This window comes from Vicugna pacos, chromosome 35 (assembly GCF_048564905.1).
Source record: "Vicugna pacos chromosome 35, VicPac4, whole genome shotgun sequence".
Taxonomy (NCBI): Eukaryota; Metazoa; Chordata; class Mammalia; order Artiodactyla; family Camelidae; genus Vicugna; species Vicugna pacos.
This window is the reverse complement of record NC_133021.1, coordinates 22,152,184-22,174,723: the sequence shown is the minus strand read 5'-3', so window position 1 is coordinate 22,174,723 and position 22,540 is coordinate 22,152,184. Positions and strand designations below refer to the sequence as shown.

General features: G+C 40.4%; 1 protein-coding gene across 1 annotated transcript in view; it reads right to left on the bottom strand.

The window, feature by feature from the left end:
• MYO3A (myosin IIIA) overlaps positions 1 to 22,540 on the bottom strand; it is a 184,574-nt gene that overhangs the window by 28,998 nt on the left and 133,036 nt on the right. Inside the window, exons 23-29 of the mRNA XM_072954981.1 lie at positions 20,810 to 20,889; positions 20,316 to 20,393; positions 17,892 to 18,097; positions 10,441 to 10,552; positions 8,074 to 8,236; positions 6,351 to 6,474; positions 1,684 to 2,602 (exon numbers count right to left, since the gene is read on the bottom strand). Of these exons, the coding sequence (XP_072811082.1) occupies positions 1,684 to 2,602; positions 6,351 to 6,474; positions 8,074 to 8,236; positions 10,441 to 10,552; positions 17,892 to 18,097; positions 20,316 to 20,393; positions 20,810 to 20,889 (1,682 nt within the window). The remainder of the gene's footprint in view (positions 1 to 1,683; positions 2,603 to 6,350; positions 6,475 to 8,073; positions 8,237 to 10,440; positions 10,553 to 17,891; positions 18,098 to 20,315; positions 20,394 to 20,809; positions 20,890 to 22,540) is intronic.

Below are 22,540 nucleotides of genomic sequence, written 5' to 3'. Positions count from 1 at the left end.
CAGAGAGCTGCACAGGTACTCTGGGGTCTGACAAACTCCTCATCCCCTCCCCCTGGGACCCGCACACACTTCCCGCCCTAACCGCGTTCCAAGGTCTGGTACGTCCTCACCTGACAAGGCCTCCCCCTTTGTGCTACCTGCCCATCTTACATTTTCCTTTCAACATGGCCAAACATGTCTTCCTCCAGAAGCATTCTCCCCTGATAACTCCTTGCCGGGGTCCCTGGTATCTGGCTTCTGTCCTTAACCATTCTGCTGCCGTTGCCTTTCTGCTTTTATCCTGAGGAAATCCTCTGCTGACTTTGATTATGTTAACTTCCCTCCTTTCCTGTCCAGTCTTCTTAGCCTGACTTCAGGGCTACTCTCTCTCTCCTGGGTCCTCTTTCCACCCTGGCCTTGTCTGCCAACACGGCTGTCCTGCTAGGCTGAAATGGGGCCCCTGCTTTTCTGCCTCTAACTTTTTTTCACCTCTAGTGAGCACTGAGCCCACTTCCATGGTGTCATCAGCCAGCTCTAGGTAGATGCCTGGCAATTCGACATCTCCTGAGTGTCTCAGCTGCATGGCAGGTCAGGGTCCTAATCCCTGATTTGGCCTTTAGAGTGAGCAGATTTATCACAAGGCAAGGAAGGATTGCTTGAATATTAAACTCACCATCTCCATGTGCTTAAACAAGTAAAACGGGAAAGGGCTAAATTAATCAATGGCAGATCTATGAAAGCCAGAGATTGGAGATGTCTGGGTCACACCCACAATGGTCAGGGGGTGTCCGGGGGCAGTTACTGTGGCTCAGCCACCGTCAGACAAAAAGCAGAGTTTAGGGACTCAGGAGTAAAAAGTGATCCTTCTTTGAATTTGAACTAAGTCACTATGACATTTCTTTTACGATTCACTACTGACCACCCTGGTAGTACAGATTAATTCATAACATGCATTTTAGAGGTTGTGTAATGAAAACCCTCCGCTTTACACAGGAGAGAATAAGGGCGGTGACATATAAAGTGATTTTCTCAACGTCAAACACCTAGAAAGAGAGAAAGACCTCGGACAGGCAGGGACAGGAGCCGTTCCTGGGCTCTCTCCACAGCACGCAATTATCAGAGCTCCACGTCTGCGTGGGAGAGGCCCTAAAGCCAACTGCCTGCTTCTAGAAACAGCTGAAACACGCCTACCAACGGTACGAGATAGTCCCCAAGGGGGACTTTCCCTTGCGGTCTTTATGGTTCCTCGTTGTCATGATGGAACACGCAGACCTTTCATCTTCGTTGCACGTAACACTACACACCTGATTCTGATACAGAATTATGTCTTCTCAGAATCTGGGGTAGAGAATGCATAGACTTAAGAGGATTTAGAAAACTTTTTCTTAGTGCTACAATGGAAAATCTGAGATACATGGAAATTTGCACTGTCAAACGGCAGCGTTTCAGTCAGGGCTGCATAAACCAATGGCTGGTCTCCTTATTACACAAGATTCCTCACGTGTTTTATACTATCTTTATCATAGAAAATTGTTTAAACCTTTATAGCTACCTGAATGGCACAGCCCCTGAGACACTTTATTGAAAAGGTTTGTAGTCTCCTAAGAACAGATGAAACACTATAGCGGTTATCGACTGTTTAATTCGGTTGTTGTGGAGTTCCCAGAGATCTGAACTAGTAAGGAAACCTGTTCATTTACATACCTGTTTTGAAAAAATTGCCAAATCACATGCTTCTTTTTCTGAAACTGCTTTTGCGTCTTTATCACTCTTCACCCTGATGTTACAGGAGTCCTCGAGTGTTGTGGGACAGGAATACAAATTGTGAGTGTTTCTTGCTCCTTCTGTCGGTGTTGCAACAGCCTTTTGATTTTTAAATGAAGCCGCCCTGTCCTTCCGTAACTGCTGCCTTCTCTTGTAGCCCCGGTATTTGCTCTGGATGAACACTGCCGCCTTGTCTTCTTCTCCTTCCTGGGCTGGTACTGCTGGTTCAACCTGCCTCTCTGGGGCCATCCCATGCCTCTCGTGGCTTCTCTGATGGCTGCATACTGGTGCATTCTGGGTGACCACAGATGTCTTCTTTTCTCTTTCCTTGCTATTTGCATTTTCACAAACAGACCTTTGGCTAAGACTTGGTGCCAAAGGTTTTTTAAAAGAAGCCTGCTTCTGAGCCGAAGTCTCCTTCTCTGCTAACCAGAGTCCTGGGTAGCTTGGTCTTTCTGATAAGGCCTTCCTTTCTAGACATGCTGCTTTTGAGTCTTCATAATTCCCTTCCTCTGTATACTTCTCATAGTGATTCTGGACCACGGTGTCCTCCTTTTCCACTTTCCTTATCTTGCTATCTTCTTCCAAGTCGTTTATAGACTTCTTACTGGGGCTTACTTCTGCCCGAGGGTCCCCCGCTAGACGTAATTCTTGCTCAGCTTCTTCCTCATACACGTTGTTCATTTTTTTCTGCGGCTGATGCCCTCTGTCGTTACTTTCCACAGCATTTGCGGCTGCCTCCTCAGCTCTGAAGGCAGAAGTCTTCACCACAGAGGTGCTCTGTCTATTATTTGGAGCTGGAATGACTGTTTCGTTAGTAGAGACCGCATTTTCTGTCTGTTTCTTCACCAAAGAGTCCCTGTGTAAAACAAATTGTATCTGAATAGATGATACTAAACCAGAGTTTGTTACCTCTTTTGGCCAACAGCATGGGTTACACTATGCTGGGAGACAAGCAAAGGGACAAAAAAGCTCAGAGTGAAAACTTACCAAGTCACAAGAATCAAGTCTTTCCTCCAAGTGTCCTCTCTAGAGACAACTGTGATGGCTACTCAAATAATTAAAAAAAACCAACTTCAACTTAGAGTGAGAAATATCCCAGCATAATTTCACTCAATGAGGTATCAACATCCTAGGAATTCAATCACTTCAAGGTATGTCCTTTTCAAACACAGTAGCTTTGGTGATGAGACGTGGACACCACATCTAGATCCAAACCCAGTAAGCAGGGTGTGTTCACTAGGCTGGCGTGCTGTACTTTGATAAGCTCTCAGTCTGCGGATCACAGGAAATTTCTTACAAAATTAAAGGAAAGGGAGTGTCCCTGCTACAGTTCATGATCTTCTGGTATGTTGGCCAAAATCTCACAGCTGTTACTTCATTAATATCCTTCCAAAATGATTTCCCCTTAACTTGAAGATAAGATCTTCTCTACTCATCTTTAAAAAAATTGTTTTTTAGCCACATAGCTTTTGTGTATGTGTGTGTGTGTGTGTGTGTGTGAGGGCAAAAGCCTCATAAGAGCAACATGAACATGACAAGGGTATTAAGGTGGAGTGAAAAAGCCATATCCTAACACTGGACATGCTACCTGGGGGGCTTCTGCCAATTTTGGCCCAGGGACGCCCTGGGAGAATTGGATCTTTTACATTCTGTTTGTAAAGAAGGACTTTTCTTTGGGTCACACATAGGAATAACTACTGGGCCTCAATTTTCCTAATCCCATTGGTCACTTCCTAGGTCTCCTATGGCATCCTTAGGTTTATACATGAGGCCTAACAGAATCCCTATTATTATGCCAGGGATCAGAGAATTAGGTAGGGAACCCAGGACACCATAATTTTGATGAATGGCTATTCTAGTATTTTGAATATCTTCATAACACACCCCAGAGAATGCTTATATTAGTTAAAATGCAATTAATAAAGAAGATAATCAAATTAAATTACAAAGCTATAGTAATCAAAACAGTATGGTATTGGCATAAAAACAGACACATCAATCAATGGACTAGAATAGAGAGCCCAGAATTTATGCATTTACCCACACATTTCCTGTCAATTAATTTATGATAAAGAAGCCAAAAGTAAACCATGGGGACAGGACAGTCTCTTCAATAAATGGTGCTGGCAAAAAATGGATAGTCACATGCAAAAGAATGAAACTGGACCCCTCCTTTATATCATACACAGAAATCATCAAGATGGATTAAAGACTTGAACTTAGGACCTGAAACTGTAAAACTCCTAGAAGAAAATGCAGAGGGTAAGCTCCTTGATATCTGTCTTGCAATGGTTTTTTGGATTTGATACCAAAAGCAAAAGCAACAAAAGGAAAAATAAACAAGTGGACTACAGCAAAGTAAAAAACTTCTGCACAGCAAAGGAAACCATCAACAAAATGAGCAAGCATCTTATAGAATGGGAGAAAATATTTGTAAATGATATATCTGATAAGAGGTTAATACCCAAAACATATGAAGAACTCACAGAGTTCACAGCAAAACAAAACAAAACAAAACAAACAATCTGATTAAAAAATGGGCAGCAGAACTGAACAGAAAATTTTCCAAAGAAGGCATACAAATGGCCAACAGGTACATAAAAAGATGCTCAACATCACTAATCACCAGGGAAATACACATCAAAACCACAATGAGATACCACCTCACAGCTGTTAGGACCACTGTCATCAAAAAGACAAGGGATAGCAAATGCTGGTGAGGATGCAGAGAAAAGGGAATCCTTGTGGGAATGTAAATTGGTTCAGCCACTATGGAAAACAGTATGGAGGTTCCTCCAAAAACTAAAAATAGAACCATCATATGACCCAGAAATCCCACTTCTGGGTGTATATCAAAAGAAATTAAGAGTTACCTGCATCCCCATGTTCACTGCAGTATTATCCACAAGAACTACGATATGGAGATACATAAGCATCCATCTATGGATGAATGAATAAACAAGATATGGTATACATATGCAATGGAGCATTATTCAGCCATGGGAAAGAAGGAAAATTTTCCTTTTGTGACGATGTGGATGGACCCTGAAGGCATTATGCTAAGTGAAATTAATGAAGATAAAGAAAAACAAATACTGCATGGTATCCCTTATATGTGGAATCTAAAAAAAAGTCAAACTCATAGAAACACAGAGCAGAAAAGTTGTTGCCAGAGGCTGGGAGATGAGGTGGGGGAAACTGGGAGGGGTTGGTAAAAGGATATAAACTTCCAGCCTTAAGATAAGTTCTGAAGATCTAATGTTAAAACATGGTGACTATGGTTGATAAGGATGGTACAGCTGAAATCTGCTAAGAGAGTAAAATCTCAATGTTCTCACCAAAATCCCTGAGACAAAAACCCAAACCTCTGTGAGGTGGTGGATGATTTGATTAACTAGGTGGGGGATCCTTTCACAATGTGTGTGTGTATATGTATCAAATGATCACAATGTACATTTTAAATATTTTACAATTTTATGTCACTGAAACCTCAGTTAAGCTGAGATTTTTAAAAAGTTGAATAAGTTCTGGGGATCTAATACACATCATTGTGACTAGAGTTAATAATACTGTATTACATACTGAAAGTTGCTAAGAGAATAGTTATCAAACATTCTCGCTACCCTGACACCCCTGCCCACCACACACAACTACAATTATACGAATGAGGGAAATGTTAACTAATCTTATCATGGTAATCACTTCACAATACATGTATGTGTAACAGATCATCATGCTGTACATCTTAAACTCACGCTACGTGTCAATTAAATTTCAATAAATTTTGGGAAAAAAAAAGACAAGGAGGCTGGAATGACTTTTACCTTTTTAGAGAACCATTTATTCATCTTTCAATCAATTCAAGTTTCACCATTTAGGTAAAATCTGGATATTTTTTTCCTTCCCCTAATCTCTGCCAACCAACCCTCTTCTATGGGCCTACTCTACCCTTTGCATAAATTTTTTTAGTAGAGGTTTAGTCGAATTTAGTATATTCTTATGTCACTAGAATCATGTATTTATTTGTCATGTTTCTATCCGAAGACTCTGGCAGCAATTTGACGGTAAGGATTTTGTTTCTTTTGTCTTTGCGTCCCCACTGTTTATCAGGAAGCCTTCTGTATAAATGAATTCATGTGGATCTGCTAACATACAGTTAGAATACTAGTTTTAGAGGCTCAGGAGAAGACAGGACAAAGGTGCTATGCTTTGAAAAACAGATTGTGACTTAGGGTCCAATGGCATATTGGTCATAAAGGCCATGGGAATGAGTGAGCCCAGGGGCATTACTGAGAAGTGGAGGAGGATTTAAATAAGGGGAAAAGGGGAATTAGCAAAAGACACTTAGAGTTAGGAGCAGAAATGTTGACAGCGGCCTGGCAGAAGCCTAGGAAGAAACAACCTTGAGGAGAAAAGTGTGGTCTTCGGCATGAAATGCCAACAAACTCCAAATAGGATAAAGAACACAGAAGTGGCCACTGACATTTGATAAATCAGTGTCAGGAACCTGGTTAGGTACGAAAAAGACTGAGCTTTATTTTGTGACTTTCCGTATATGAAAAATCTGTAATGTCAAAATGGCATAAGAATGAACACCATTCTACCTTTTATTTTCAAAGTTCTTCTTGTAGTCAAATTCTTGATCATGAGTCTGAATGGTTGTTACTGCTGTGTTTCTCGTGTTAACAATTTCTTTTCTTTTTTTCCTGACTAGATGTCCTCTTGCAGCTGGAACATACAAGGCCCAGAGTAGTGTTAATCAGAATAACAAAGGAACATTACTTTGATGGGGTACAAACAAATGGGTTTTGACTATCAGTGTCAAAGAGGGGAATGAAGTTAAAGACAAATAGAACAGGTTCATAAAAAATATGGGACTCATTAAAGACTCTTTCAGACAACATGCTTTAGCAAGAAAATAATTGAAGTACTTTTTGTATTAAGGGGAGTATGAAGATGAAACTAAAATTATAGAGATAAGCTAAGGTGATGAAAAAGACAAAATGTACTCACTCATTTGCTTAAAATCTGCTAATGGTTATGTTCCTTTTATTTATGCCATATTCAGTTATTCATGGGAGAAATCCCCTATTATTTCAGTCTATGTTTTGGACCTTTTGGCCAATTTTCCTGGGAGCCAGATATATTTCAGAATTCACATTAAAACTTTTCTTTTTTTTTAATTTTAGGAAGGTAATTCAGAGCAAATAACATATATTCTGTAACATTCCCCATGGCAGGTCAACATTCCATAATCAAACACGTGACTATTTCTCCAGAAAAACACACAATTTTTACTAACTGGGATGAATAGAGGACCGTAAATACCAGGTCATGTTTCACTTCTAAATGAGTTAAGCAAAACCTCTTTTTCAGTGTTTTATGACTTTTGGAACTGAGGATAAAGAATTAGATCCCCAATCACAGGGTTTGCATGTTTGATGTCCTAGTCAGAAGTTGAGGGTTTAAGATTCCAAACGATGATGGTGAGTCGTGGACAGACAGACTAGAGCTGGAACTCCAGTCTCCTGACTGTTAGTCAGCTACTCTGCCCACCTTGCCAGTATCCTTCAGAACACAGGCTGCAAATCAAATAGTGAATCATAAAACCGATTTAGTGGGCTAAATCTAACATCTAGAAACGAAATGGAATAGACCAGAATAGAAAACTGTCAGACAGCATGCTTTGTAGTGTGTGTGTGTACCGGGTTATGGAGGAAAATACATTTTTTTATTAAGGACATCCAGTTAAAAATTTTTAAAAGATACTGTATTAAGCCATGCTAGGTTCTAAATTTAGTTTCTTATAAAAAAAAATGGAAAATGAAATTCCAAGTCTATCGATATATTTAATAAAAATTGTGTGAAATATGATTATAAATATTATTTCCCTACAGTTAATAGAAAGAAACAGATGCCCTTGAACAAAATGAGATTTAATTAAGCTGTTGAAAATTATGGCAAATGCAACCTTTGGAATCAAGCAGGGAAAACGTTATTGTCCAATGGGTTCTAATACTCTGACTTTTGAGATCTATAATTCATTCAGGCACTTGCTGTATCTTGCACTGTAGGTCAATTGTGTTTTCACTGTGACGGAACATTTAAAAATTATTTTATTTAGAACAGAACATTTATCCAGATATTAAAAGTGTCAATCACTAAAACAATCATTCAGATTTAGTACAGAGAAAGTAGCAAGGTAACAGTTTGGAATTAAACACAAAAGCTACATAAGAATTGGAGGCTTGTATATAAGATTTGATTTCATGCCCACATCTGAACATAACATGATGTTTTGTTACGCAGTGAGGTCTGAGTGATTACCTGACTGTATTATTATGGCGCTCTCTTTCCTTTTCTCCTGTATTTTTTGGTATCTTCTGGAACCCAAGAATCCTCTGACACAGGCTTGAATCAAAATAAGCTTGTCAATGGCTTCCTTTCGCATTAAATTTAACTGCTCCACATGATAATACTTAAGGAACACCTTAAAAGAATTAAAATAAAGCACAAATAAAAGTACGGCACGCAGACGTGAAACAGGCATGTGTTGGGCTAGACTCGATTATATTTCAAATATTTTTTGATTTTGGAAATCACTATCTTTTGCTTCTCTGGCCTGGATGTTGCTAGAACATTATGGATTTTCATGTTCAAAGAAAACCTCGCTTTGAGGAATGCAGTTTGACACTCATACTGTTTCTTTGCAATAGGTACCTAGGTTTTGTCGGGTGGGCCAGTATGAGTGGAGGAGATCAAGTTCTTTTATCAAAGTTTTATTAGTATCCTCTACTCTGGGCAAAGCTAATTTGTTTGCTTTCTTAAAGAAGAGACAATTATATTTCCCCAATTTAAACATCTTACAAATCTATCTGTAAGAGGACAATTATAGTATAGCCGTTCACTCACCAAATGTTCATTGAGACCTAGCCTATGTAGTTCTCTGCTGGGATACAAAGGTGAATAAACCAGGGCACTGCCCTTCAGGGGCTCATAGTGATGTCGGTGGAGAGAATTAGGCAGAGAGAGGGCCCCATGCAGAATTACCAGCCTTCCTCACTGGATCCAGTGGCCACTGTGAAGCAAGAGGGCTGATTTTTGATGATTCTAAAATCAAAATGAATTGAGCCATGGAGGAGCCTGGAGGCTTGGAACCACCCCAAGGAAACAGGAAGTTTTCTTTCTTTTTTTCTGTGAATGGCTAAATTTACTAATGAAAGTCACCTCCAAGAGAAATCATTGAATCCACTAAGAAGGTCACTTAAATTCAAATTTAATAGCTGAGTCACAAGACCTGGTAACCCTGCCTGCAGAATTCTCTCAGCGTTCCATCACTTGGAAGCCTGGCACCAGAGGCAAACAGTTTAGCATTATAGGTTTTGATTGAATTTAGTTTTAATTTCTACAGGACTCTAGATGTTAATATATTTAGTCCATTCTACTGTTGACAATTCATTTAAAATTCAATCTGTTTAAAAAGGTCATCATCTTTTTTTTTGTGCAGCATTAGAAATGTTCTCATATTGAATACTTTTATCCATCTTAATGAGTTGGAAAAGGTGAAGTGGAAAAATACAAATAGCTTTAAAATGCTACTTAAATATCATGCAAAACGAGAACTGCAAAGGGCCTTTTTACAAGTTAAAACTCCATTTGAAGTTGGGCATGTGTTTTAGAGCATAAATCATGAAATTTCAGCCTGACAATATTCATCTTTGTGAGAATCTAAAAGAAAATGGTGTGAATAAAATGTGTATCTTTTTAATGCTCAGAATTTCCTCTTACTAAATACTAAAGTAAATATGGATTACCGAATAGGCAGGACACTCAGTATAAGATAAACACTAAAAAAAAATTCCTTAATTTGTTAAAGGACTAACTTTGCATCTGAGCACACCTCCCACAGCATACATTTCTATGCAAATATGGAATTTCAGTCTACATCTACCGTGTGGCTGACAGCAATTACTCCTGAGTGATCAGTCTGAGTACTTCTTTGCCTTAGACTGGCTCCTTCTCCATCCTCCCCCACTGATGCATTTAGTATATGCCCAGGACCTGGTACCCTGTTTGTCTCCTTAACCCCATCTTACAATGCTCTGAGGATATCTGATAAGTCAAATGCATCCTTACAAAGTGGGTTATGATTTTGTACTTCATTCTCTAAAGAGTTAAATAAGCTAAGATCCTCATAGGCTCTCCAATCTTATACATAAACACACCAGTATCCAAACACTTATAGCGAGTCTAGTAATAATATCCCACTTTGGATAAATTTCAGGTTTACAGTAAGAGCAGATTTGAGAATAAGGAAAAAAAGAAAAAATAGAGTCCTATTGAGATCATTATGATTCTCTACAGCTTTCTGGCTGTATTTGGTGGTGATAAAATAAAGAAAATATATCAGCCTGTTTTCTAGGCTCATAAATTTCATCCTTTTTTTGATAAATCTTCAAGGTGTATATATATATATTTAATTTCTTAGAAGAAATCTTTATGAGGGCAAAGTGTTTAATTTTGCTGAAGAAGAAAACCTTTATGAATGTTTCAATCTCCTTCTCCTGTTTTAAGCTACAGATTCTACAACATAAAAAGCCATGATCTTTTCAATTGTTGTAAAATGCTGTAATTCTCAGTACATCCTCCATAGGTATTCATTTTTTTTTCTTGAAAATTACATGAAGACATTACCTTGGTTTTTCCAAGAGCCCAGTTATCAAGACCAGCTTTTTCCAAAATGGCGGCACAGGTGTCAGGGCTCAGTGGAGGCTCTTCACACCACCTGTAGCAGAGAACGTGGTACCTTTGAATGGGAGACAGGGCCGGTTAGTATTTCATAAAAGTTCAGCATCTCAGGAGCCTGGTGAGTCCTTCAGGCTTCCTAGAACGACTCTGGGGGTAAACTGAATTCCAGACTGATGCAAATCCAGATCGGCCTGCTTGTGTGACTTGAGCATTGTTTTTCACTTCGGTGACTGCTTTTCAACACAACACTGAAATCCCCCACAAAACTCATTAAAAAAAAAAGTTGGCTGGATATTTTTTTACAAAGCAACCTTTGCCTGGTCACTAAAAGCAGAAGGACCGCAGTATCAGGAGCAGAGGGAAAGCTTTTCTTCCTCTTTTTTCCACCCTCACAAAAACACTGGAAGCTGATCTTCAAATTGGATGAAGCAGTTTAATTCTACGCAAACTTCCCACAGTACTTCAACAGTTGAGGGGAGGAAGTGAGTAAGGGGTTAATGCAGGAGGGAAATGAAAGAGGCCCCAAGTTTTTCAGTTTAACCCCAAAGTCTCCTGGAAAAAGGGGTGAATGAAAGGAAGGAAAACCAGATTACACTGGTCAATAGCCTTGTGCCAAGAGGCAGATTTCTAGAGTTTTCCACACTCTTATTTTTATTTAATTTCTTGGTGCAAGATTAACCTGACAGTCCAGAGGAAAGAAAGCAGCAAGATTTGGTAGGTTGTGAATTCAGAACAGAGGCTGCGATGTGCAGAAGCTGAGGCAGCACGGCAAAGTGAAGCCCGCCGGACCGGGAGTCGGAAAAGCTGAGTTCTAATCTTGACTAATTATCTGTGTAAAGTTGGACACATTGTGTGGCCTCTTTCAGTATCAATTTCCTCATCTGAAAATAAGCCTGGATAAAAAGGCTATAAAGCAATATATTTCAGCCCCACCAAGTTTCATCCCATTTCAGCTGCAGACGTCAGGCTCTTTGGAGATTCCCGGCCTAGAATGGCCTAGAATGAAGTGATGGTCATAGCTTTTGCTGTCTGTGCAAATAACCTCAGGGAGTGCCCACTGGCCTCCCCCATCCTTCAGGCCTGCCCACTTGAGGACTAAATTTGCCTGTGGATATGCTGTGACCCCAGTAGCCACTCTGCCGTTTCAGCCTGCCACCCAAGGCCAGGCTCCACTGCTTTCTAGAGCCAGCCAAGATCTCACGGTTCATCCCCGGAGTCACCATCTAAGAGCCCCCTAGACCCTTTCACTCTCATTCTTTCATTGCGCACGCTCTGCAAACCTGCAAACCTGGACCACCCAAGCACCTGTTCATCTGCTTTCAAGTTGGGCTTCGGGGCGCTGCCAGAGAAAATTCCCATCATGCACAGAGTGCTCCCCTGTAAACGGGCTGTTTCCTGACTGGTGTCCTCGGCCACTTTCCTCACTCCATCCCCACAGCAGCTGTTCAATCTCTCCTGCCCTCTGCACGTCTCTGCCCACCTGCCCCGCCCTCTGCACCACGCTCCGCACGTGAGCTCGTCTACTGTTTCATGAGAGGCCAACAGACACCAGCTCCACCGACGTCTCCCCAACTACAAATTCATCTGTCCACGATCGACACGTCCCTCCTCTGAAGCTATTCATTCTCCACCTGCCTGTGTTCTTGATGTCATTTCCTCCTCTGCCTCTTCCTCTCCCCTTCTGTTTATTTTCAAACCCTTTTCTCTCCCCTGGCTCCTTCCATTTAGTACAAAACAACCCCTCTAAGTGTCTCTCATCTGAAAACTATATCCCTCGCTAGCTTTATAAATACGTCGAAAGACGGTTTAGAACAACTGTCTCATGTCTCTCCTTCCCATCACTGCTCAGCTCCTGGAATCTTATTTAACTGCATATGACCTTTTAGTGATGAAGTCTTAGCGGGGGGCCAGATTTTATCCTGATCCTAAATGTTCTTTCTGCAGTTCTCCAACTTGAGAGAAAGTCCCCAGCCCTCCCATGCCACCCTGGTCCCCCATTTCTCCTCCTCCCTCTCAGTCTCCTCCACATGCCTCATATTGAGACTTGCTGCTTAAATGCTAGGGTTCTACAAAGTTCTGTTTCTTTCTAAGCTCTCTCCGGTCTACAGGCACGGCTCTGACTCTTCCCTGGATGTGATGATTCCTGGATGTGCATCTTCAGCCCGTTTACATAAACTGTAACCACATGACTCTTGCCTGCCTCCTCTACATCCCCGCCCGGTTATCCCACGGTCACTCCGAATTCAGCAAAATTCACCGCCTTCTCTTTCCTCTGCTAGTTTCCATGTCTGTGAATGCCATTGCCCCTTCTCAGAAAAGTACTAAAGGTAGGAATTTGTGTTTCATCCTAGATTCTTCCCCTGTCTTCATTGAGTGTATCCAAGTAGCTGAAAAATCTCTCTGGAACCCATGTCTTTCTCTCTATTCCTACTGCTGTTACCTTAAATCTTCTCCTAAGGACCTCTCACTTTGTAACCGCCCCCTGACTGGTTACGTCCATCCTCACGCACTGCTCCTGCTCCCCAGCCAACGACCACAGCTCTCTTTGAACTGCCTTAATCAAATGAAAGTCTGATCAAGTCCTTTCCTGACTTGGAAGTCCCTGAGAAGGTCCCAAGTTCGAAGCTGGGATGGCAAAAGCAGGTGCTTTCCATGTAAATATGTGAGCCGGGAAGCAGTGGAAATGTGGGAAATGCAAAGGTCACACCTGCTGAGAAGCAGGCCTTTAAAACTGGTTGCCATGTATGAGGTCGAGCCTGCAGGCTCCCTCCTGCTCTGTGTCCTTGGCTGCCTTTCCAGCATCACCTACTGCTGTCTTCCATGGACATCCTGAGCTCTGATAATGGAAGTTACTCCCAGTGATGCCAAAGGGCCACTTCTGCTCATGGCTCTGCGCCTTTGTGTGTCATTCTCTGTGCCTGACTGTCTTTCCATTCTCACTCCTTGTCCCCTCAAGGAAGATCAGCTCTTTCAACATTCTAGAAACGCTCTTTAACGCATCTTCAATGAACAGACTAACTGGACCGAGTGACATTCTCCCTCCCTGTGTGAGACACCCCGGGGCGTCCACTGCACCCTTGCAGCGCACTGGGAGCAGCTCTGGCTGGTGCGCCTGGGCGCTTCTGCTCCTGCCAGGGGAGCTGCGTCTGCTGCCGAACCTGTGTATTCCAGCTGCACTTGTCGGGGCAGTGTTCAAATAAACGCAGGTAAACTGATGGAATCTGAGTGAGGAGAGCCAGAGAGCTGTTTCTCTAAAACTGCATCAAATGCTGTGGTACGACCTCATAAAGAAGTACTTATTCTAAAAAACTATGGAATTAAACATGGGCGATGCCATTACAAAAGGTTAAGGAGAATCACAAGAATCAGAAATAGTCAGCCCTGTAATTGTTTCAGGAGTATCTTCAACTTCTTGCTTCACTTCCAGAAATATCGAGGGGGAGGGTATAGCTCACTGGTAGAGTGTGTGCTTTTAGCACGCGTGATGAGGTCCTGGGTTCAATCCCCAGTACCTCCTCTAACAATGACAAGAAAGAGATATCAATTGAAATCATAAACAAGGGATGATGGATAATTTATGTCAGAGTCAATAAACTCTGATTAGTGGACTTCTGTTAAAAAAAAAGCCTATATCAAAAGATTAAAAAAGTGAATATATGTCCATGTTCTAAGTTAATATATACTTATAGTATGTATTTATATATTACTTTTATGATTCGCTCCTTTCTCTGAATTTCTACTATAATCTATCTCTCCCTTCCCTTCTCACTTTCACCAGCTCTACTTCATGCTCTCAGATATACACACTTTCATTAAAAATATCCACTGCTCTTTCATTCATATAACAAATACTCATGGAGTCCCTAGTATGTGCCAGACACCCTGCTAAGTGCTCGGGGACACAGCAGACCAGCACTCTGGCCTCCCGGAGTTCATATTACATCGTGTGATCACGAAGCTAACAATCAGATCCTTGTTCCCACAACTAGTCTGGCCTGAGTTTCTTAACATCAGAAGCTCTTTTATTAATCTCTGGATCCTTAACCTTTGGGTTAAGATTTGCGTTAATCCAGTTCAAGGACTGGAACATAGTGAGTGCTCAATTAAATGCTTATTGAGTGACTAATGGACTGTCTCTGGGACTTGCGGTGGAAAGAAACATCTCCGTAGACCAGATGAGTTTACGGAGGAAAGACCCAGACCTGAGCTTTGTTGTGCCCCTTGTTTTAAAGCCAACATACTGACTTCTTCTTCTTTTTTTTAATGGGTTAGCTTCATGGTTTACATTGTGGTGTTTTGAGACCACAGCACTGTAGGTAATAAGTAATTTGGGGAGCTTGGGGCTGAGGCAAAAATTATAGTGAAAATAATTACAGCTGATATGTATTGTCAACATTTGGTTCTCCTGATAAACTTCATATATATTATTTCACTTAATGCTCATAACCACATACAAAGTAGATACTATTATCATCATCCTTATTTGCAGATGGGAAAGATCGAAGATTGAATGTCACTCAAGTAATGCTGGACGAGGCCATGCATTTATTAAGTGGCAGAACTGGGATTCAAATCTGGGGTTTCTGACTTCAAAGCAGGTGCACTCTACTACTCCCTTCAATAAATTCTGGATGTGTTAGAGCTCGGAGAGCCAAACCCCATGTATGGGGTGGAAACACGGAGCCAATTTCAGTGGTTTCTCAGCATAAGGGTTCACTTGAAACAACTACAGCAAAAACCCAGCATGTTGTGCCAAGCAAGTACATGTTGTGTGTCTTCCTTTAAGATTATTTCTTTCTTACAAAACAAAAGAGCTTATCTACAACAGAATGGACAAAGAATCTGATGAATTCTGCGTTTTACAAGGAGGGTTAGTCCAAGGCTAAGGCTGGACAGAGGAGGATTATTTGGTCCTATTTACACCTCTGCAGGCCTTTGCAAATTGCCCTGCCTTCCTAAGAGTCTATGCCAATTCAGATGACAGCTTTCAAATTAGTGACTGAAAAAATTCAGCCTTTTATTTCTGGAGCTTCCTACATTCAGAACAGCTATTCACATGTTGTCCGTCAACTGAGTTTTTTCCCCTCTTTATTTATCATGCAGTAATTTGCTTTTCTATAACAGCACGGGGCTTGGAAACATATTTAAAAATGGATTCTCACTTCGACCCTCTAACTAAGCTCCTTTCAGCTGCAATATCGTCAAGAAAATAGCTTGTGTCTGGTCCACATTGTAAAACCCCGGAGAGTTGGGAAACTACTAGTTTAGCTTAGCCTTCGAGGCTCTCTTTTCATAACTTTAATCGGCTCAGTTTTACCGTCTGATCCCATGTTACCTTGTGTCACTTCAGTGACACATGTGGCTGAGCCAGTCTAATCCAAGACCCTCTAGTTTTTGGAACACTGACCTGTACACGGAGAAAGCCCCTTCCTGCCTTCTCCGTAGACCCACACCCACCAGCAGATCCCAGCTTAGCCCTCTTTCTTGATGTTCTCTCTTATCAGCCCTCTTGGAGTTTTTTCTCTTCCCCGAACTCTTACACTCTGTACCATTCCTTTGGCTCTTGGAATTTATTACCCTGCATTGCTTATTAACATTCCATGCCTATGGCTCGGAGAATCCTAACTGAACTGTTAATTCCTGAAGATCAAGCCCGCTCTAAAATTCAGTGTCTTCCATAGCACTTAGCACAGTGCCTTGTATATAAAGAAAAAGTCACTGAAATTTAAGGGTACTTATATTAAAATTATACTAATGTTCTATATATTGATATTCAAGCAAGTTAAAGATTGACTCTTCTAAAAAACAAAAAAGTATGAAAATAAGGTCAAATTTTAATTTGAAATTTGAGACTCAGGAACATTTGGGTTACCTGCTTTCATGCACAGAATGGAGACTTTATCTACTGGCCAATAAGAAATTTCAATGTTTTTTATTTCTTAGTTTTGAATATAAAATTGGGTCTGCTCTGTGAGAGGTAAAGTCAGTGACTGAATGCTGGCTGTACTTCTGAACTCTAAAACGTAAAGTCTTTAAAATTTGTCTTAAACTATTATAAAGGATTTGCCAATATGGAAGTCACCACATTTATGCAATTTTGCTCTCCATCATGAACACATGGTGGGGTTTTCTCTATATTGAGGCAATTCAAAAGAAGACCTTTCTTTTCTTTCCTAGGTTTCTAAAGAAAAAAATCAAGACCTATCATGAATTGCTGAAAATATGAAAATCTGCAAAAAGAATTAGAAATCTCATTTCATTTAGAAAAGGTCTTGGTTACCCCAAGTAAAAGAATGCTTGACACAAGATGATGTTTTGTTTCGCTTTGTTTTTCAGCAGAGGGAGTTAGAAATCAAGTTTGTTGTGCGATCACAAAACTTTGTTTTATTCCTAATATTAACTTAGACACTCTTGAAAGGGCCAGAGAATTTTACCCATGGAGACTTCCTCAAATGCTAGGTTTTACCTGAAAATTGTAATAGACTTCACTTTTGAAAATTGATACTTCAAGTTTAATGGCTAAGAGAAATCATGGAAGTGATAAATAACAGAAACACAGGCATTTAAAATATTAAATATATAAGATATTGAACTTCCATAGAGTTACGCAAATGTTAGGTGAACATGATGACCACTACGCTACGGAAACCGGACCTTTGCGCCACTAGTATGTTACTTAATAATATACATTTAATACATAGCATAATTCATTTTACATTAATCTCAAACATTGAAGAGGACTCCTAATACCTAATTGATTCTTTATGTCTTCTAAATCACCTTTACAGACAATCTCTCAATCCTTGTAACAACTCCGTCAGGCAGTCATGGCAGGTTTACCAGATGAGGGAAAGGAGGTCCCCTACAGGATAGGGCTTCTCCACCTCGACACTGCTAATACCTCAGGCTGGATAGTTCACTGTCGTGGGGAGCTGTCCTGTGCATTTTAGGATCTTTAGCAGCATCCCTGGCTTCCACCCATCAGACGCCAGCAGCAACTTGCCTCACACCAACTGTAACAACCCAAAAAGGCTCCACACAATTACGGGTGCTTTGAGGGGCAAAGTCTCCCCCTGGTGACAATCACTGCCATAGGCTGGTGGTCACATGGCAAGTGGCAGAGCTAAGACGAGAACCAGGTCCTCCAACTGGCCTTTCCATCACACTGTCTCCAGCACGCATCCTGGGATGTGTGTCTTTGACGTGGGCAGCCCCCAGCCACCAACAGAAAGTTCCAGCCCCAGCTCATATCTGCCTTCTCTTCTGATCCATAATCGTTCTTGCCAACAAAATGCCTCCTTTCCTAGAACGCCTAAGTAATTCTCTTTTTGTTTCCTAGAATTCTTCTCAAGAATTTTTCTATACACCATACATGGAAACTTAAGAAATCCACGTACCGCTTTATGAAGTTGGCAAAGAGTATCCGATGCGAGTATCCCAGCCTTCGAATTCTTGCCGTCTCCAGAATTCCCGTGTAGCGAAGCTGCAGCAGAACTTTCTCTTTGTCATATTTTCTTGCCTGACGTTCATTATTTGGTTTGATGCAGCGGACAAAGTGAGGCTGGCCCACCACCATTTTCGATAACAAATCCATCAGAGAATACTATAAGCATACAACAAAAATTAAGTTCCCAGCGTCACACACAAAAACTTACGAGCTTGCAGGTCTTTGTATTATAAAAATGAAATCTGAAAACTGAGGGCTACACAGTAATTCACAATAAGTGAGGGAAATATGTATTAATAAAAATCTTATTTATAGTATATTTTTAAAAATACATATTTACTCATAAAAATGAAGATGTAATAATTAGGAACTTAGCCATTACAAGGCTGCCTGTAAATTCTTAAGGCAGTTTTAATTAATAGATAAGATTATTTTGATAGAGTTTGTCTGTAAGTAATTATATCATCTTGGAGAAATTTGCCAAATTACAATATTTAGGCCCACGATCTGCTTTCCTTCTTTTACAATTAACTTCCTTGTCTAACTTTTTTTTTAATAGAAAGTACGAAAGTGAATACTTTGATCCCTGTCAGAATCATCTCCTAGTTTAAAATAAGAACTGAGAAGTTAATGCGTTTAATATACAGGACAAGGTTACAAAAATAAGCAAATCCATTTAAGTAATCTGCTCTAGTTTGATAATTTCTTATTTTAGAAATATTTTAATCGCATGGACATGAAAACTGTCTTCTGCAGCAACACCGTATTAAAACAGCCACCAACTGCTAGACAACTAAGTATAACACGTTAGCAGAATCATGCTTCAGCTAAAAGTGGAATCTCCAAAAATGACTATGTCACAGACCGGGTTACAATCTGTCAGCAAGGTAATGAATGTTTGGACGTGGATAGCTGCTGGTGGCTGGGTCCTCTTTACTGACGGAAATACAAAGCCAGTGCAAGCCAGCCCTGGAACTGGGAAACTGACATAGCACTGGATTTGCTGGGCTTTCTCTTGGGCACCAGACTCAGGGAGTCAGGCACACATCCGCCAGGCGCTGGAGGTGGAAAGGTGATACACGTGTCTGTCGGTGTCCTGAGCAAGAGCTCCCTGCAGCTGAGGCATGGTGTTTCTTGGAGACTAAGGCTGAGTGTTACATTATTTCCATTCTCCTCTGCAGGATGAAAAATAACTTAAAATACGTTACATGCTATATGGAATTATCGTCCATCACTTTTCAGTGCTGCTGGAGGTGTAAAATGACTTTATGATCGAATGGCTTAAACATAAACATGGTGTTTGACGTCAACAGCAGTGGTATGATAATTAGTCCTCGGCAACTCACTTAAGGAAGAAAATAATTTGGCTGTAAATACGCTCAGTCATTCAGCTGTGCTGCAGCCTGATGGAAGGTGGGTTTACCAGCGGCAAACATGAAATATTAGGCACATAAATGCACTCAGCACGCCTCACAGATGAGGAAGTGCACACTGTCTGCTATAAGCTTAGGACTTGAAAAATACTCAGTAAAGTTACCCAGTTATTTTTTAAAAGTATTTTATGATTCTGTTAGGGAATTGGATTAATTAACACATAGGAAATTTAACCCAATTTCCTCCTCTTTCTGCCACGTTACACGATATGATTAATTTCTAGGTGTTAGGTGGTATTTTATTCATTTTCGTTGTCTGGTTACTATGACTTTATCAGAAGAGATAAACAAGAACTGGAGGCAGTAATGCAGGCAGGGAGATCCAGAGCTGGTTCTCCAGAGCACAGAGAACGTGAAATGCTCCTTTTCTCTCCCATCTCCCACATTGTCCAAGGAAAAAGGGTCCCCTTGATCCCACGTGAAGGACACAGCAACTCACAGCCTTGGCATGTTACTGTGTTTCCCTGGTGTCCTGTCTCCTTGCCCTGTGTCTACACCAGCGCTATTTTTCCTTTGAGGTTTTCAGCTCCTCTAGGTACAGAAAGATAAAGGAATGGAGATGGATGCTCCATCTTGTCCCATCTGTCCACCCTAAGATCATTCAGGAGTGGAGAGGAGGACTGATGGTTAGCATACCATTGAATTAAAAACCCTCTTAGGTTTCATTCTAGTGGAAACGCATTTGATTCTGGACCAAATTTTAATCAAGCTACAGACCTCCATTAAGACTGACCTAGTATATAATAATTGGATAGATAAACTACCGAAGGAAACCAATCCATAATACACTCTGATAGGTCATGTATCTAACAGACAGTAAATGAAACACAATAAACACTCTCTTTTGCTAACAGCACACTGATATTTGTTACTTTCTTTTTATCGGTAACTTAGAACAAATAACACGTCTAAGCACAACACAGCACAATTTAGTATCTTACTCTAAAATATGATGCAACTGTTTGTGTTTTCATGTTGGTGGTCTCTCTGGCGTGACGTGTGGCTTCTCCAGCTTCACCCTAAGACCAAGAAAGACAGTGATCTTCTTTTCCTTCGTCTATGCCTTCACATACATAAAATGACAAAATGCTGAATTTTTACTTTCAGGTAACTGTTTCGCCAGTCTCACTGGGATTCTAACCAGTTTTGCGTGGGATGTGACTCTCTCTGACCTGAGCTGATACATTTTCAGTTGGTCTTAGTGTAATATAAAAACTAGCTGTAAATGAAAAGTTGGGAATATATTGGAAATGCATGATTATTTTAGTGACTAGTGGTAATATGAACATAACATAAACATCTATTTTAGCAGAAAAGAAAGATCAAAGGGAGGAAACTAAGGAAAAGGCTGTTTACTCTTAGCATACAAATAAAATACTGCCATTGTAAAGGCCAGAGTCTTAGATTCATTGCCATGAAAAGTGCATTTTCTTACCTTTGTCAGGTTGATCGACTTTTCTGAAGTCTTCATTTGATAGTTTATTACATTTTTAGTTTTAGAATGTGGCAGATTACCTATGAGAATGTAGATAAAATTAATACACCTTTTAGAAGCCTTAATGGATAGAGGATTTCCTCCCTTTATTTCAATGTTAAAAGAAGCACTGTTGATCCCACAATATTCATACTCGTATGCTTGCTTAACCTAGTGACTGAGACACTTAGGGATAAAATAATATGAAGGGAAATTTATAACAAATTTTACATTCAGAAAAAAAAAAAAACCCTCCAGTTTAGAGAACTGAAGAAGGAGAGGTAAGTGTTGGATTTCCTTTTAATTGTTATAAGATATGGGGTAATTATGATAAAGGAGTAATTTTGTGTGTGTGTATTAAATGGCATCTGAGATTCTCTTTAATGCAAATGTGAGCCTTACATACAATGGAACACTACTCGGCCATAAAAAAGAATAAAATAATGAATGCTATTTGCAGCAATATGGTTGGACCCAGAGTTTGTCATACTAAGTCAAGTGGGCTGAAAAGAGAAAGAAAAATGCCACATGATATCATTTATATGTGGAATCTAAAAAAAAAAAGACACAAATGAACTACTTATTATTTATAACTTAGATGACTGACTTCTTGAATATGTCTAAGTACATTTGACTGTCCTTTATGATTGGATTACTGCATTCTGTTGACTCTTATTTTGTGGTTGGCTTTGATAACTATGTAAGTTTAAAAAGCTAAAGCTCTAAACTGTTCTTAGAAACAATGATCAGTACATACATATAAACTAAAAAAAGTGCAGTATATTGTATTTATTTATTTACAGGCAATATATTGTATAGGTGCAGTCAAATTGTAACAATTCTGTCTGTTTAAAACTGAAAACTGAAAAAAAAAAAAGCTTTACAGTGGGCCTTAAAAACCTTATGGATTTCAATTCACATGAAGTGGTTATAAGCAAGTTCAGTATGGTTGAGGGCAAATGCCATTTTTGACCTAACATTCAGAACTAGGTCCCTGGTCTAGGGCTGTATACTTGGAGACAACACAAGGCTGTGAAAAATTATGGTGTAGTGAAGAAATTATGTCCTTGGAAGCCAGGAAGACCTGGGTTTGGATACCAGCTATAGTGCTTAAATTACGCATCATTTACTCTGAGTCTCTGAGTTGCAGTTTGAATCCAGAAAATACCTCCCATAATTCTGGTGCCAGCATTTCTGGAACATGGTGGGTGCCTGGAAATGTCAGTTCATGTTTGCTCCCTTCCCACCCAGCACAATACACCCACCAACCCACAGTCTGAGAGTTTATCCTCTAGGAGTCATCAAAATATTTCCAGAATTCAGGATCACTTCAGGAAGACTGTTTCTCTCCACTGTTTCTCTCCACTCTCATTCTTTAAGGCAGAAAGTAGAGGCTGCATGTTTTGGCAAATCCTTTTTTTTTTCTTTTTCTTTTTGTGGTTGCAAAAGGCTGGCTCTGAGATGACAGTGCAGGAAGGAGCCCACATGGGGTTTGGTCTTTGCTCTGCTTGTCCCCTATCCCCCCATCATTCCAGCAGAAGTGCCAGGTGGGTGCGTGGCTTTTGTGCGGGGCTGAGGCTGCATACGGCACTGCTCACTTTTGAAATGTGAGTCTTACTGAACAAAGCAGAGCGGTCACTGATGGCTTTCAGAGGAACAGCTTCAGGAATTCTTTTCTTCTTCTTTTTTTTT